This window comes from Stigmatopora nigra, chromosome 9, assembly GCF_051989575.1.
Source record: "Stigmatopora nigra isolate UIUO_SnigA chromosome 9, RoL_Snig_1.1, whole genome shotgun sequence".
Taxonomy (NCBI): domain Eukaryota; kingdom Metazoa; phylum Chordata; class Actinopteri; order Syngnathiformes; family Syngnathidae; genus Stigmatopora; species Stigmatopora nigra.
The window spans coordinates 1,698,181-1,716,954 of record NC_135516.1 but is presented as its reverse complement, the minus strand read 5'-3'; the positions used below and the strand labels follow the sequence as shown (position 1 = coordinate 1,716,954).

General features: G+C 40.3%; 1 protein-coding gene across 2 annotated transcripts in view; it reads left to right on the top strand.

Moving 5' to 3' along the window:
* Positions 1–799: 799 nt before the first annotated feature.
* Positions 800–18,774, top strand: part of casp8 (caspase 8, apoptosis-related cysteine peptidase) — a 29,819-nt gene continuing 11,844 nt past the window's right edge. The window contains exons 1-9 of one of the 2 annotated variants that reach the window (XM_077724682.1): positions 804–1,259; positions 10,437–10,564; positions 11,363–11,538; positions 11,631–11,736; positions 14,722–14,851; positions 16,182–16,237; positions 16,309–16,357; positions 16,440–16,501; positions 16,589–16,700. In XM_077724682.1, coding sequence (XP_077580808.1) covers positions 1,238–1,259; positions 10,437–10,564; positions 11,363–11,538; positions 11,631–11,736; positions 14,722–14,851; positions 16,182–16,237; positions 16,309–16,357; positions 16,440–16,501; positions 16,589–16,700 — 841 coding nt within the window. In that variant the 5' untranslated portion in view covers positions 804–1,237. Of the gene's footprint in view, positions 1,260–10,436; positions 10,565–11,362; positions 11,539–11,630; positions 11,737–14,721; positions 14,852–16,181; positions 16,238–16,308; positions 16,358–16,439; positions 16,502–16,588; positions 16,701–18,774 lie in introns of both variants that reach the window. The other variant, XM_077724684.1, reaches the window with a different exon arrangement.

The window sequence follows — 18,774 nt, the reverse complement described above, 5'->3', positions numbered from 1 at the left end:
ACTTCATTTTTATGACTCGGATCAGGATCCGGTCACCTGGCTTCACCACCTCCTGTAAGGGAGACAAAGGGGATAACGGCAGCTTACATATACTTTGGAAAAGTTTCTCTCTAAACATTTTTACCATCCACTATTTGAGTGGATCTGCCTCACCCTTAATCTCTTGCCATTGTTCTTCTTCCCATAGGGGAAGTTAGAATGGGGTTTCATGAACTATCTCAAAGGGTGTTAACCCCGAGCTGGTAGGTACTCTCATCATATATGGTTTGACCAGTGATAGGCATTCTGGCCGTGGTTCCTTTAACTTTTCCATGGTTTTCTTAAGCCTTACTTTTATTGTACATTCGTTCTCCCTACCAGTCCCATGCTGTGCGGATGGTACGAGCAGTGGTTTTTCAGACTTATTCCGAGGTGTTTTGCCATGTGTTTTATTTTATCCTTTTTATCAGACATAGGCATTGTTGTCATCAATGACTTGACAAGTATATAAATATAGTAATATGAGTATATAAATATATAAATATATAAATATATAAATATATAAATATATAAATATATAAATATATAAATATATAAATATATAAATATATATAAATATATAAATATATAAATATATAAATATATAAATATATAAATATATAAATATATAAATATATAAATATATAAATATATAAATATATAAATATATAAATATATAAATATATAAATATATAAATATAAAGATACTTGAAATTTTTAGTGGGCTTCGTGTGGCGTTTAGAGGCATCTTGGAGGCCTCTCCAATGTGCCGTTTCGTCGCAGAATGTTGCATTTGCGTGTGGCCACGGAAAGTGGTTCAACTGAGCTGTCCTGGGGCTCAGCATCAGCGGAAAAAAAATGTCTTTCCAGAAAAAAATCAGGGAGTTATAAGGAATATACTAAAAGAAACAGTCATCCTACTTTCCTATATAAAGCCACCTGAGAAAGTGTCTGTTCCAAGATGGCAGCTTGTTAGATGGGGCCCCAACTGCGCCTTAAGAAATCTAGCTACAAACATCATTTGTCCAGAAATGATTAACCAAGCAAATAAGTTCTTTCTCGAGACTTCGGGAGATTTTCAAGTTTATATTTGTCTTGGAGCCTAATGTTTCAGATGCTCTTATAATTAATTTTTTTTTTAACGTAACTGATATTTTCTTTGCAATAACCAATCCCACTGTGAAGTATTGAGTTCCTCCTCTGGCATTGAAAAAAATTTATGTCCGGCCCGCGATACAAAGGTAAGTTTGGCATTTGAAGAAGTTTTTTTTGTACATTACTGGCACGACTTTTTTGTGATGGAAAATCATTTGTCTTTGTCAGCTTTCATGAAGAAATAAAAGTGGAGCAGGCATTTTTATTACTTTTTTTTCAATGAGATCACGCTTTCGTATCCTCAAAACACAGCTTCCACAAAGATCGATATTATCCCACCAAAAATACATGACCATCTATGCTTTGAATTTAAAATATATATCAAAAAATCCGATTCACTCATTACACTTTTTGGGAATACAGCAGTACCTCGACATACGAGCTTAATTTTTCTTCCGGGACTGAGTACTGTGGGACGTCGGTTATCGCGGTTAATGGGGACCGAGACCACCCGCGATAACTGAAAATCCGTGAAGTAGGGGTGCCCCTTCAAAAATGCTTAAAAAAAACGTATAACACGTGCACAAAAGCGCCACCAAGCTAATATGCTGTTCATTCAGGTGTTTTATTCCACATCAGAATGCAGGTGTTATGTTGATGCATACATACAAATCAAATACAGTATATACAGTAAAAAAAACTGTTAAAAAACTGTAAATGTAATACATGTAAACTGTTATTCAGCTTTCAAAAACATCATAGTAGTCCGGATGGAGGATCTTCTGCTGTTTTTTTGCCCGTAAGAAACATCGTTATTGGGAGTTGTGAACGTTCTTTTTTTTGGCCGATGAAGATGCGCTTATAAACAGCCATGACATCATCAATGCGATTGCTGAACTCGACCTTATCGTCCATTTCTTTGGCCTTTTTTTGGAGGTCTTTGGCAGCATTGAAGAGGTTCTGCAAATTATGCAAAGTAAGGCCACCTTCATCAGTTTCGTAACCCTCGTCGGTAGCAGACTCATCGTCCTCCTCACTCGCCGACTTGATCATTTCCTGTAGGTCCTCCTTTGTCAGTGGTTCTGAGTGGCAGTCGATGAGATTTGGAATTTCATCAGCCGTCATATCCGAGAAGCCTTCAGTCTGCACCAACCAAGCCAGCCTGACAGCCTTATCAACGGCAGAGTGATGGATTTCGTTAGGCATGAAATCCTCATAGTCTTGAGTGATTTTGTTTGGCCACAATTTCTTCCAGCTGGAGATGAGTGTCTGTTCTTTTATGTCCTTTAGGTCATTCTGAATATTAGTCAGACACATAGCTATGTTGTAGTACTTCCAATAAGATTTGATGCTGAAGGTTTCGTCGGGCTCTTCAATGGAGGAGATGAGACCCTCCATTGTCGACTTAGTGTAGAGGGCTTTGAAGGCCCTAATAACCCCCTGATCCATGGGCTGTATAAGGCAAGTGGTGTTGGGGGGAAGGAACTCCACATGTACTCCTTCATGATGCAAATTAGTTGTGTGACCTCCTGAACAGTCCATGAAGAGAACCACTCCCTTTTCAGCCAGGTAAAGCTTTACCTGTGGTATGAAAGAGTTAAAGAACCAATCAAGTGTGAGGGCCTTGGTGATCCATGCCTTTTTACTGGACATCTAGTACACTGGCAGTAAGGCTTTGTTCTTGTTTTTCAATGCTCGAGGATTCAGTGACCTGTAGATAAGGCCGGGCTTCAGCATGAATCCTGCAGCATTGCCACACAAGAGCAGAGTCCCTCGATCCTTGTGAGCTTTGAAACCTGTCTTTTGCATCCTCTTCCAGAAGAGTCCCGTTTCATCCATATTAAAGACTTGCTCCGGGACATAGCCATTTTCTTCTATCATTTCCAGGAACACATCCTCAACATAATGCCTCGCTGCTGCTTCGTCTGCAGAGGCTGCCTCTCCATACAACGACACACTCTTAAGTCCAACTCGACGTTTAAACTTATCAAGCCAGCCCTTGCTGGCAGCGAAAGTCATACGTGGTTGTGGGTTGGTTTGGCTTGAGGTACCAGGCAGAGGATCATCTTCGTCGTCGTCGTCTTCTTCTTCATCTTGAACGTTGTCGTCGTCGTCACCGCCCTCAGGCACCATAGCATCAAACAATGATTTAGCCTTACTTCGGATTATGTTTCTATCCAGGCTGACTTTCTTTGCCCTACAATCACGCATCCAAATAACCAGTGCATTTTCCGTTTACACCATGGCCTTATTCTGGGTGTTCACAATCCTTTTGGCATCTTTCGTGAAAGATATTGCAGCAGTTTTGCGGATGTTCTTCTCTTCCTTCTTTATGTACCGTATCGTGGATTCATTAAGGCCAGATTGTCGGGCTATGCTCGCGTAGCTATTTCCTGCTCTCAACCTGTCCAATAAACTCACTTTTTCGTTAATTGTTAACATCTTTCGCTTTTTCTTCGGTTCACTAGATGCACCAAGGGATAGAGAGCGTTTGGGAGGCATCACAAAGGGCTTCACAAAACTTTTACGCTTAACTTGGCGAGAAGCGTACTGTATAGGACGAGATAAGCGTGGACTGAGAATGGGCATCGAGAGAAGCTTGGGATACTGTAGTGAATGGGCCAATGGGGAGTCGAGTATTCAGCTGGCCAATCAGCTTGCGTTTATGCCCGTGATGCTTTGCGCATACGTGAGTTACTCGTAACTCAAATGAACGTATCCCATTGGAATGAACGAAGAAACAAACTAATTCGTTCCCACCATCTGAAAACCCCCATTAAAACAGGTTATTGGATTGGAAAAACATTTTTATTTGTTCTAATTCGCAATCTATTAACAAAGTAACAAATAACTAGTGGTTTAATATTACTGAAATATGTTTAATAGTACTAAAATAAGACAGATTTTGTGGAGGAGAGAGAGAAAGGAACAGAGAGCGAGTGGGGTAACTTTTTGCACGGCAACACACACGTACATTACAAACAAATTCAAATGAACTTGGATTACAATGCAGACACACTCAAAAATAAGTTTAATGTAACCTTACAGTAAACTGAATTATAATTTTATTAGAAATTTTACCCCACCTCCACCCTGACTTTCAGATTCAACCTATCGAGGCTTGTTTGCTTTTATCTTCCTTTCAAAATACAGTGGTACTGTGACTTCCGACATACGAGAATTTCGAGATACGAGGAAAAGTTCGAGCAAATAATCAGCTCAATATACGCAAAAAAAAATTGAGATGCGCGAAAGCCAGGTGGCCATGACATTAGAGGCTGTTTATCATTGTAGTCTTTTTTTGTCGCATCTCTTTCGTGTGTAATAGATATCTACGAGCACTGAACGATTTCTTCACACGAGTTTCTCCGTCACATGGACCAGAAAACGCACAACACGCATGTGGGGGCAAAAAGAGGGCTTTCTGGGTAGTGAAGTATACCCGTGCACACAACACCGATAGCCAATAGCACCCTTTCTCAGAATAAAACTTCATTACCCACAATCAATACTTGGGTAGGCTGAGCTGTTGAATTTCCTGGTTTTCCTTCCTTAGCTTGTTAGCTCCCGCGATCACTCATTCAAGACTACTTCTTGTTGGCAAGTGGTCGTGCATTATCCTATTGTAAGAACATTTGTGTGCATCGTTTTCGGAATACAGATGCTCCCCGACTTACGAACGAGTTACGTTCCGACCACCTGTTCATAAGTTTAAATTGTTCAAAAGTTGAAATTGTTCATAAGTTGAAATTGTTCAAATTTAAGTTCATTCAGTGCTATATTTTTCATTATAATTCATGTTTAAGGGTTATACAAGTATATTCACGGGTTATACAAGTGCATTTGTAAGTTTAAAGCTTGTATAAGTAACCAGCATTGTTTTGTACTGAAAAAAACATTTAATAAAATGAAGACAATACACACAGTACTGTACACATACATTAGAGAGATGGAGAGAGAGATTTACTAGAAACTGTCCGAAAGAAGCTATCTAATGACGATTGCACAGTCTTCTTTTTTTTCATCATAAATGCAGTAGCACTATATGGCATCATTCAATTGATTTGCAACTTTTGTGCAACGTTCAATATTTGGGTCCTGCTACTCGATCTTTCTGTTTATAAATGGTATTTACTGATGGTTTCAAGTTGTATTCCCGTGCAACGCTCACCACTTTCTCACCCGCATCAAGCTTCTTTATTATTGCCACTTTCGTTTCAAAGGAAATGGCTTGCCTCTTCCTTGCACCTCCCTCACTAGAAGCCTTTCGCTTTTCACCAACCATATTGAATAATGGATGCAAGAGATATTTAATGATAAAATTGAAAAAGGTTCTTTGTGAACTGTAGATACGTCACTCACTTACGCAACTTCCGTACTGCAACAAACTGGGCAGAGGAAGGTGGATGCCTGAGCTCTCACAGCGCCAGGCGTCGGTATTAGCGTGCGCAATACAAAATCAAACTTACGAACATTTTTCAACAAAACTCAATTTGCAGACATGTAAGTATGTACCGTTGTTCGTAACTTGAATGTTCATAAGTAGGGGAAGTATGTTTGAGTGTGTCTGTATATATTAATCCAAGTTAATTAAAATTTTGTTTGTTTACGAGTGCATTGCCGTAGATAAAGTCCCCCTGAACAGGATAGGATATTAATAGGATAACGCACGACCCCTTGCCAACGAGCCGTAGTATACTCCTCGTATTAGTCTCACTGACTAACGGGGATAAAAAACACTGAAAAAAATGCAACGCTCTGCCTAGTGCTTGTAGAAACATTACACGAGGGAGTGGCGACCAGAAGAAAGACAGTGCCCATGATGTTCTTTTCAGCAGCCTCTCGCGTCCGCTGGGTGTTCGTATATCAAAATTTGTCTCATATTTCAAGATAAATATTTGCCCAAAATTTTACTTGTATCTCAAATTGCTCGTGTGTCGGGGCGCTCATATGTCGAGGTACCACTCTACAGCAATACCTCGGCATACGAGCAATTTGAGATACAAGTAAAATTTCGGGAAAATATTTATCTTGAGATACGAGCATCGAGCGGACGCGAGAGGCTGCTTATTAGAACATCATGGGCAATATCTCTCCCCGCAACTCCCTCGTCTAGTGTCTTTGCGAGCACTGGGCGCCGCATGTTATTTTTTCAGTGTTTTTTTTCCGTTAGTCATTGCAAATGGCGAGGCGATCGCTAAAACGATAATTATATATACTTTCTTGTTTGCACGTGGTTGTGCGTTATTCTATTGTAAGGAGATTTGTGTGTATCCTTTTCGTAATATTTTGAAGGAAATACATTTTAAATGTACTCATGTTTTGATCAATCATCACCCACAAAACCATCAAAGTCCTAATTTTCTGTGTCCGAATTGAACAATTGTAAAAATGATTCATTATAAACGCCATGTTCCTTCTCTTCGTTGTCAGAGTCACTCACATTGCCATGTGGCTCGACAGAAATTATGCCGGCTTTGGCAAAAGCTCGAACAACAGTGCAGTCCAAGCGGCCACAATCCATTCGCAAATAGTGGCGTAACTAGCCCGGGGCTGCCTGCCACCCTGCGTAAAGCTGTGTTCGTCACCTATCATCCATTGTTCTCATGCCGCTCGCAACGTTGCTTTGAACGCCCGGTTGATGCTGATGTCCAGCAGTTGGAGTGCTTTAGTTAAGCCTCCGGGAATGACGACAAGCTCAGGCTTCATTTTCGTGACTTGGTTTTTCACCGCTGCTGTGAGATGGGCACGCAACTCAGCTTCTTCTTCACTTGGCGAAGCTCGTTCTCCTGCTTCCTCCATTTGCCAACCCTGGATTAGTTGATCTAAAATTCCCTTGTGGCTCTCTATTCCCATGTTCCCCTACATCAGTGGTCTTAAACCGGTTCCACATAGGGCCGCAGGGGGTCCTGGTTTTTGTTCCAACTGATCCAGTGCTGATATTTTAACCAATCAGGTGTCTTTAAAATAAGTAGCACCTGAATCTAATTAACTGATTGCACTTGCAAAATGTATCCTTGTTGAGTTGGAATGAAAACCTGCACCCACTGCGGCCCTTTTGAGGACCGGTTTGAGACCACTGCCCTACATAATTGGTGTCTTGAACTTTGAACTGAGCTTCGTAAGCGTGTCTATTTGTATTATTCATGTTCGGGGGGCCTTTGAAACCAAACCAAAATTGTTTTGCAATAAAGAACATGCCCACACTATATTCGGGTACCTGGTAGGGGCGTGCCTTTAGCGTCTTCTCACCCCCACACCCCCCACTCCACATGCCTGAGGCCACCCACGTCTGTCTTTTCTCTATATAACAAGTGTTTCGGCCAGACGTGCTCTGTCAGGTTTTGGGCGCCCTGACTATTTTGGAGAAAAAGTAAGACTTTTTAGTGTGCCTTATGGTCTTATATTTATATTGTGCCTTATGGTCTTATATTTACTACGTCTCCTTGGCAAGTGGTCGTGCGTTATCCTATTGTGAGGACATTTTTGTGGATCATTTTGGGACTATTTTGAAGGGAAGACAAAACCAAACAACCCTCAATAGGTTCTTTTTAAAAACTCCATCTGAAAGTCAGGGTGAAGGCGGGTCAAACAGACATGAAAGGTATAAAAATGTAAAACAAAATTAGAATTAAGGTTAGTGTAAGGTTAGATTTTTTTAGTGTGTCTGTATCGTAATCCAAGTTCATTTAAATGTATTTGTTATGCTACAAGCGCTTTGCCGGGCAAAAAGTCTCTCTCTGTCCCTCTCTCTACCCTCCGTGAAATCTGTCTAATTTCAGTTCTATTAAACATCGTAATCACCAGTTATTTGTTACTCTATTAATAAATGGCGAATTAGAACAAATAAAAATGTTTTTCCAATCCAATTTCCTGTTTTTAGTCTTTTTTCAGGAGGTTGAAACAAATTAATTTGTTTTTAGTTCATTTCTACGATAAACGTTTATTTGAGATATGAGTAGATCGAAATATGAGCTCAGTCCCAGAACGCATTTAGCTTGTATCTCGGGGTACCACTGTAAATCCAAAAATAACAGTGTAATGTGAGTTGTAGTCCCAGTCCTCCTGCACAGTCCAGACAGTTCAAAAACCAGTCCATTGTGAAGGCTGTCGTGATCCAGGCCTTCCGGTTGCTCATCCAGGAGACAGGCAGCAAGGTTTTGTTATTGTTTTTTTAAAGCTTGAGGACAGTCAAACTCGTAGACTCAGGCTGGCATTACCACACTTCCTTATTCTCAACCTCTTGCTACTGTGTCAGTGAACTTTCCCAGATACGGGATGAATAAAGTTATCCAATGTAATCAAATCTAACGAAGCCAGCATCATTCCCACACATGATGATGATCCGCATTTTCAGTTCATCTTTGATTAAGAATGTTCGTGAAGGTATCCTCTTCCAAAATAGGCCAGTCTCATCTTTGTTATAAACTTCCTCTGGATGATAATCAACTATTCTATTGAATTATGTAAGGAAACTCTTCCAAGAAATAGCCTTTGGCTGACTCTTGGTCTGTCGAGGAGGCTTCCCCATTGAGAGAAAATTTTCAAACCAGCCCTTGCTTGCAATAAAACCATGAGGCTCATTTGCGGCACAGGAACAAGGCTGAGGTTCATCTTCATTGTCTTCGTCAGGACCTAAGCCTTCGTAAAATTTCTGTCATTAAAAGCATCAGGTTCCCATCAAAATAGAATTCTTTCTTTTTTCAAATTGAATAGTTTGATATCTTGCATTTACAAAGGCATATTAACTTCTTCATGATATGGACCCGAATAATGTGCTTTTGATTCATACAGAATCTCAGAAATACCATGTGATAATTTTTCTTTTTCCCTTCAAAGTAACATATTTGTACTCCTTATTAAACCATGAATATGGAGGTGAAAATTGGGAATCGTATACACAGGAAATACTTGCTATTGTGCTTGGGACTTTTTTTGCCGTTTTTGATGTCCTTCGTGCACCGACCCCACTCCCCCACAATTTTGTCTTAAGTTGTCGCCCTGCCCATTAGCCGGTCTGCGAGAAAATAGAAAGAGCTTTACCGGTCCGCGGCGAGAAAAAGGTTGGGAACCACTGCTTTTGACGATGCTGGATGCATCGCAGGCATTTTCAGAGGCGATTTAAAATCCAAACAAAGCTGGAATAGGTTCGGCATAGTCTTTCTGGGCCGTTCAGACCACAACCTGGTCCATCTGATCCCCACCTACATCCCTATGGTGAGGAAAATAAAACCTACCAAGAGGTTCATACAAAGATGGACCGAGGAGACCAGCATGGTACTGAAGGACTGGAGTAAGGAACCACCTAGCCGCATGGATCATAGACTTCCTCACTGACTGACCACATTATGTGAGATTCCGGGACTGTACGTCTGGTGTGATAACTTGCTGCACGGGAGGCCCCACAAGGCACAGTGATCGCCCCACTCCTCTTCTCCCTCTACACACACCTGACTTCAAACATAATACAGATACCTGCCACCTCCAGAAGTTCTCTGATGACACCGCTATTGTTGGATGACTGATGGACAGGAATGACCTAGAGTACAGGGGAGTCATCACAGCCTTTGTTGACTGGTGTAGGCAAAACCACCTCTACATCAACATCAGTAAGACAAAGGAAATGGTCATCGATTATCGGAGGAATCCTTAATAGACCATTCGGGTGAACATCCAGGGTACAGGCATTAAAATAGTGGAGAATTTTAAGTACCTGGGTGTTGACCTCAACAACAAACTAGACTGGTCCACAAACATAGATCCCCTGTATAAAAGAGGCCAGAGCCGCCTCTACCTACTGAGGAGATGTTGGGGCTACGTGCCAACACTTAAATTAACTCGAACACTGGAACACACACTGAGGCAGATACAATGAAAGTTAAAGGCCACGTCTGCAGAGGTGGGGGAGTGGACCATTCAGAGGCCCGAGAGTGTGACTACTCTCCAAGCTCCTCAAAGCTATCTCCCGCCGAAAAGCTGCTTCAACGGTGGTTTAAAACCATGAATATTGAGGTGAAAATTGAGTCAGGCGGCCTATTATACGTGAGAAATTGTATAATTGAACGGTTTCAAGGCAATTTTCATGGCACGGCTTATACGTGGAGGTGGCTAATACGCGAGAAAACACAGTAGTTTGTTCCTTACCATGTTTGCTTTTCTGTGTGAATGTGGCCCAAATGGCTATTTTGTCATTAAATGCTGGCGCCCTGGTCTAATTGTTTAAAAATAATTTTGTATGTGAACTTTTTACCTTTGTTTTCATATTTTTTGTTACCTTAAATTGTCATGTGCTGTTTTCTTATTTTTTTAAAAATGTCTTCAAGGTATACACCGTGTTATTGAGATGGACAGGCAGAAAATGATCCAAATCACACAAGACCTGGCTTCTCCTGAAGTAGCTGCTCTCTGCTTCTTGTGCCGTGATGTTCTCAACAATAGAGATATAGAAGGAGTGAGCCTCACCTACTATATACGTTTTACAGAGTATTTTTAACTGAAGTTAGGTAGGATAGAGCAATGTTTCCCAACCTTTTTGAGTTGCGGAACACTTGTTGCATTGAAAAAATCACAAGGCACACCACTAACTCAAAATCTTCTAATTTAAAACTGTCACCTGTATTAACATTATAAAATCGTTCTGTTTTATTAACACGAATTAATTCATTTTTGCCTTCTCCGTCCGATATAACGCAAAAAGTACTCGCATAGACTTCACGTCGCCAAAAGTTAATGCCCCTGAAACCAAACAACTTCCGGTTCATGTATTGGAAAAACAGGAGAATGAATAAAATCTCGTAATATTACGACATTTTTTCTTCCCAATATTACTTCAACCACCTAACATTACGAGAAAAGCTCTTTTGTGCTCACACAGACTTGACGTTGCAAAAAGTTGACGCCCGGATAACAAAAGAGCTTCCAGTTTACTTTACATAAAAAAGAATTTGAATCTTTTTATAGTACAATCTATGAATTCATATTTCAATTTTAACCTTGTAATAGTTCAATTTTAATCTCTGAGTAAGGAGTCTTGGATTATTACGCTGTATGACTCCTTGTAATTTCCTTCGGCACACCTGAGCATTGCTCACGGCACGCTTGTTGGGAAACACTAGGATAGAGTTTGATTCTACAATTAGCCCAAAATTCCCCGATAGGAATGAGATTAGAGTAGTTGTTACTTTGTAAAATGTTTCAAATATTTATCAAAGTGGAATAAATTTCCAATTATTATATCAATTTGCATCAGGTCACAGATGCAAAAGTTTTGCTGAATAAACTGGAAGAAAGAAATCTCATGGAGACCACTCAATTTCTTGGTCAGTTACTTCGCACAATCAATAGGCCTGATCTCCTCCAGCACTTAAGGACAAACAGAGAGGACGCAGTGGAAACAGATGCATCTCCTATGCTGTCAAATTACAGGTAAAAGCAGCAAGAATGTTCTTAGTTTCTTTTCTGAATTACCTTGTGCCTGCGGCTAATTTCGTTTTCCAATGCATGTACTTTTTGAACAGGGAAATGCTGTACCGTATATATGATGAAACCACTAAGGAAAATCTCCAAAGTATGAAGTTTCTCTTGAGCCATGTGATTAAACAGAGAAAAATGGATGAGTGCAAAGTAAGAAAACCCGATCAAGATTCATCATAATCTTCAAAATCAGACTTGCTACCGCCTTTAAAATGTGATGTTTATATTCTTTAAGATGTATCGTCTGCTTAGAATACAGACATACAGCTATTTGGTGGGGTTTACTTTCCACGACAACGCACTTATAACCGAGCAAACAAATTTAAATTAACTTGGATTAATACATACAGACACACTCAAACATACGTTTAATGTAACTTTTCACATAACGGAATTCTAATTGTTTATTTATTTTTATTTTTTTACTTTCTGGCCGGGTAAGCTCACGTTCCCAATCGATGGGCTGTTTGCTGTTGTATTCCCTTCAAAATATTCCAAAAATGATGCACACAAATGTCCTCACAATAGTACAACGCACCACCACTTGCCAACGAGAAGTAGTCTTGAATGAGTGATCGCGAGAGCTAACAGGCTAAGTAAGGAATCACAGGAAATGCAACAGCTCAGCCTAACCACGTATTGATTGTAGGTAATGAAGTTTTATTCGGAGAATAAAACCATTGGCTATTGGTGTTGTGTGCACGAGTATATTTTATTACCCGGAAAGCCCTCTTTTTGCCCGCACATGTGCGTTTTCTGTTCCATGTGTAGGAGAAACTCGTGTGAAGAAATTGTTCAGTGCTCGTAGATATCTGTTACACACGAAAGAGATGCGACAAAAAAAGACAGTGCGCTACAATAATAAACAGCCTCTCATGTCATGGCCACCTGGCTTTCTCGCATCTTGAAATTTTTCTCGTATCTAGAAAGAATTATTTGCTCTAAATTTTCCTCGTATCGAGCATCTCGTAGGTAGAGCTGCTCTTATGTAGAGGTATCACTGTACTGTTAACTCTTCACGATGAGTCAATTATTCGAGTCATTTCTATATTTTCAACACAACACCTGTGATCCTTGTCTGGCTTGTGTTACAAGTCAATTATTCACAAGGTCGATAAAATGTGAATATTTTCCGGTGTGCAGTTTATCATCTTATGCATGCCTTTGGCACACTTGCACGTCAAAACTTGCCTATGAGACTCCACTCCTTTTAACAGATGTTTAATGGTCATTAATTCACCATCATAAAACCATAATCATAAAACTAAAGAACGTAATTGTAAGGAGAAAGCTAACCCTATGAATCCAAAACAACTTATCATTAAATTGAACTTGTATTATTAGTCATTGATGAATAATAGGGTTCGCTTCTTCATTTAATCCGCACCAGTACTTTTAAATAAAGAACAACGTTTCTATAACCTCACTCGGAAAAACAAAAAAGTTATTGGGAGGCCAGGTCAAGGAGCACGCTCAAGCGAGTCGAAACGCTGCTGCGACAATTTCAAAATAAAAAAACAGATACAGGAAATTTATTTTGGCCCTCTAGATTTCATAACTTCTTTGTTATTTTTTTCGTATTTTAGAACCAATCTCATCTCATTTTTCAGGGTTGCATGGGGTGCTGGAGCCTATCCCAGTTGATTCCCGGCCAGAGAGGGGGGACACCCTGAATCGGTGGCCAGCCAATCGCAGGCCACAAGGAGACGGACAACCATGCACTCACACCCATACTTTGGGGTTATCTGTCCAATCAGCCCAGGAAGCTCTCCAGAAGCTGGGTACCGATCCAGATTAATTGATTCAGCTGCATTGGTGGAGGGAAATGTGGAAAACAGACCGGATAGGGGCTCTCGAGGACTGGACTTGGCCACCCCTACACTAAACCAACTTTCAAATGACGCTGTGCATTTTTTCTTCTTATAGTGGCATGTCTATTTCCAAAATTCATTTCAAAAGGGGTTCATATTTTTACATGAAGCTTGTCTAATTAATTCCAAGGTCTTCAATATACAGTGCTCTGAAAAATTATTAAAACCCCTTGAACTTTTCAACCTTCAAACATTTCAGGCTTCAAACATAAAGATATACATTTTTTTTAAATGCCAAAATTCAACAAGTGGGACACAATCGTTAAGGGGAATGAAATTGATTGGATATTTTATACTGAAACCAACTAAACACTTGGAAACAGTTTTTAGAATTCAACAACGAATTAATTCCAAGGTCTTCAATATACAGTGCTCTGAAAAATTATTAAGACCCCTTGAACTTTTCAACCTTCAAACATTTCAGGCTTCAAACATAAAGATATACATTTTTTTTAAATGCCAAAATTCAACAAGTGGGACACAATCGTTAAGGGGAATGAAATTGATTGGATATTTTATACTGAAACCAACTAAACACTTGGAAACAGTTTTTAGAATTCAACAACGATCACCAGTTGAAGGCACATGCAGTCGTATTAAAAGGCAAACCTTATAATTTTCAAGATTTTCATTTCTAAATATAACATGTGGCAGACAAACTGATATTTCAGAAGTGAAATTAAGTTTATAGGATTTACCTAGTGTGCAATAATGACTTGAAGGTGGGCAGGTGCATACATTTGGGCACCCTAGTTGTTTTATTAATATGAATACCTATAGCACAAATTATTGGTGAAGCCAATCATGAGAACAGGTATTTAAGGTGGCCAGTTGCAAGTTGTTCTCCTCTTTGCATCTTCACTGAATAGTGACAACATGGGGGGGCCTCAAAACAACAGCTAAATTACCTGAAAACAAAGATTGTTCAACATCATGGTTTAGGGGGAGGTTACAAAAAGGTAACTCAGAGATTTCAGCTGTCAGTTTCTAAGATAAGCAGATTTGAACGATGGTGGGAACAGTCAACTACAGACCAGCTTCTAAGACCTTCAACATTATCTTGCTTCAAATGGTGTCACTGTGCATCATTCAACTACAGTGCTTTAAAAAAGTACTTGAAAATAAATAAATCTCTAAAAACCCTCCGGTATGCTTCAGGCTAAAATACTTATTACATGCTTGCTGACCACATATTTGCGTGTTTACCATTCTTTCCGTTCCACACCCTCTTTATACAAGCTAATTTTTTTTCTGTCAATTGTAGACTGTGCTGGATGTGTTTGTTGAATTGGAAAAAGTGGGATTTCTCTCGCAATCATCTCTACAAGAGCTGCAGTCAACACTGATGAATGTGAATCCACAGCTGGCCTCAATTGTCGAAAAATACAAGCAAAGTATGGAATATTTAATGTCTTTCTGTTTCACTGTGTTTGTATGTGTGTGTGTGTGTGTGTGTGTGTGTGTGTGTGTGTGTGTGTGTGTGTGTGTGTATGTGTGTGTGTGTGTGTGTATGTGTGTGTGTGTGTGTATGTATTGCTAAATCCTACCGTCCGCCAACAATGTTGTAGCTTATTAGTGCCCCCCTTTCATTTTATTTATTTATATATATATATATATATATATATATATATATATATATATATATATATATATATATATATATATATATATATATATATATATATATATATATATATATATATATATATATATATATATATATATATATATATATATATATATATATATATATATATATATATATATATATATATATATATATATATATATATATATATATATATATATATATATATATATATATATATATATATATATATATATATATACATGTACGCACATATGCGCACATGCATATACACACACACTAACATACACACACACTTACATACACACACACTTACACACACACACACACACTTACATACATACACACACGCATACACACACACTTACATACACACACACTTACACACTTACACACATACACACATACACACATACGCACATACGCACATACGCACATACACATACACACATACACGTACACACATACACGTACACGTACACACATACACGTACACATACACACACACACTTACATACACACACACTTACACACACACACTTACACACACACGCTTACATACACACACACTTACACACACACACTTACACACACACACTTACACACACACACTTACACACACTTACATACACACTTACACACACACACTTACACACACACACTTACACACACACGCTTACATACACACACACTTACACACACACACTTACACACACACATTTACACACACACACTTACACACACACATTTACACACACACACTTACACACATACACATACACACACATACACACTTACACGTAAACATACACATACATACACACACACATGAACATATACACACATACACACACATATACACACGTACACATATACACAGGCACACAGAGACACATACACATACATATATACATATACAGTTGACATTCCCTGTATGTATGTGTGTATGAGAGGGGGGGTGCTAATAAACTACAAAATTGTTGGCGGACGGTAGGATTAAGCATTAATTACTCTTACCCAGTCAGGATTTTTCGCCTCTCAAATTTTGCTCCCTATAAATTCAAAATACTGCAATTACTTTTTTTTTTTTATTTGTCAAAAAAATTCACTTACAGGTGCATCTCTTCAGCCATTGAGTCAACCTTCTACTAATCTTAATGTGAAATTCCAGGTGTGTATCCATCTGTTCAATGGGTAACACCAACAGGAAAAGGTTTCATATCTTGTGATTTCTTTTGGCAGGACGTAACTATCTCCAGTAGTATGTCCTCATCTCCGGCTCCACCCAACTGTACGTCTCTTTAAAATGCACTTGTCAGGAGTTATTTCTTGTATACGTGCTAGTGAGTGCTGACTGTTTTGTTTATCCTTAGATCGTAGCCTTCTATCCTCAGATGCAGAAACAAACACCCAACGAACCTCACTTTCTGATCAGGTTTCTACACACATCCAACAGCTCAGAGATTATTCATACACTGACAGTTATGATCACCTTATTGATTTATGTGTGCTTGTGTCTCAGACAGAGTACTACTCAATGACTCACATCCCTCGTGGCCTGTGTGTAATCATCAACAATGAGGATTTTTTGGGACCGGAGCTGAACAAAAGGCCTGGAACGCAGGAGGATGAGAGTGTGTATTTTCAAGTTATTAATCTAAACGTGACAATTAAATGTTTTATTTTCAATGAAAATTGATTGAAGCATCATCACATATTAGAGCCAGGTAGCTCTTTTGTCGTTACACATTTTGCACTTGTTAATGAGTTTGGTAAGCATATTCTGCCAGCCAAAGCTAGCATAAAGTACCAAAATATTCATTCATTTTCAATATTGCTTATCTTGACAGGGGGGGGGCAACTTTTGGCACCTTTCGTGTGACATAATGCAGCTCGTCTTAACGCATCATATTGCCTATAGTTAGATGGGATAGAATCCTAACCCTTAACCTTCTTGAGGCTACATGACTCCCCTGGACTTCCCCGCGGAGTTAAAGAGTAAGAGGATGCAGAGCTGGGCGAAAATGTCAGGAGAGAAAGCGACGCTTCAGACCCAGCATTCCATCTATTATTATGGGGAACGTAAGATCTCTCCCCAATTAGATGGAAGAGCTAACATAGCTTACCATACAACAACAACAATATCGGAGAATCTGCATTATGTGCTTCACGGAGACCTGGCTGGATGAGCGAATACCAGACTCTCATCTCCCTGGGTGGCTTTCAGCTGGTGAGTGAGGACAGAGATGCTGAGGAGAGCGGTAAAGAAAGGTGGGGGACGAGCTGTTTTTATTAATAGTAGATGGTGCAGTCCTGGGCATATTACTGTGAAGGAGCAACTGCACTCGAGATATCGAGCTAGTAGCTGTTAGCATTAGGCCGTTTTACATCCCCCGGGAGTTCTCGCATATTATCGTAATAACTGCGTATATACCTCCTTCGGCCGATGCTCGCGAGCTGCTCCACGCTACTGTTTCCCGACTACAGACGTCACACCCCACGCTCTCCTTATCTCTGGTGATTTTAACCATGCTCCGTTGACTTCGACTCTCCCCACCTTACTCAGTATGTGAAGTGCCATACCAGGGAACGAAAAACTCTGGACCTGCTGTATGCCAACACAAAGGAGGCATACAGCTCAGTCCCCCTGCCCCCACTGGGCCGCTCAGACCACAACCTGGTCCATCTGATCCCCACCTACATCTCTAAGGTGAGGAAAATAAAACCTACCACGAGGATCATACAAAGATGGACTGAGGAGACCAGCATGGTACTGAGGGACTGTTTCGAGATGATCGACTGGGAGATGCTGTGCAATTCACATGGGGATGACATCGACAGCTTGACCCACTGCATCACTGATATTAGCTTCTGTGTTGAGAACATTGCACCCCAAAGAAGGTCCGTTGTTACTCCAACAATAAGCCATGGGTCACCAGGGATCTAAGGGCCCTCCTGAACAAGAAGAAAAGGGCTTTTAGGTCTGGGGAGGAGAATCTTAAAATGGTCCAGAAGGAGCTGAAGAGAGAGAGAGATAAGGAAGGGAAAGACCATCTATCGGAGGAAGCTAGAGAAGCAACTCCAAAGAGGCAACACCAAAGAGGTCTGGAGGAGCTTAAGGACCATCTTGGGCCCTGGAGGCAACAGTGAGAGAGACCCGGAGACAGGGAGTGGCCCAATGAACTGAATCAGTTCTTTAACAGATTCAGCCCTGCCCCCACTCCCGTGACTCCCCAGACCAGAAGCAACTCTTTCCCCCTCGTTCTCCTCTTCCTCCCCCTCTTCCACCGGTCTCTGCATCACTGTCGATCAGGTGATAAAACATCTAAAGAAGATCGAGGCAAGGAAGGCTACCGGTCGGTCCAGGCGGCCTCAGCTCCAGACTACTGAGAGAGTGTGCGGATCAGCTTGGAAAAGTGATTGTGCACATTTTCAACCTCAGCCTCAGTCTGCAGAAGGTCCCCACCTTGTGGAAAACTTCCTGCGTGGTCCCAGTTCCAAAGACTGCAAACCCCAGGGAGCCAAACCACTTCAGGCCGCTAGCATTAACCTCCCACAAGACATTGGAGAGGATCATCCTCAACCACCTCAGCCCCCTGATGAATGCAGAGCTGGACCCTCTGCAGTTTGCCTATCGTCCAGGCATTGGTGTGTAAGATGCTACCACCTACCTGATGCACAGGTCTCTTTCACACTTGGAGAACACAG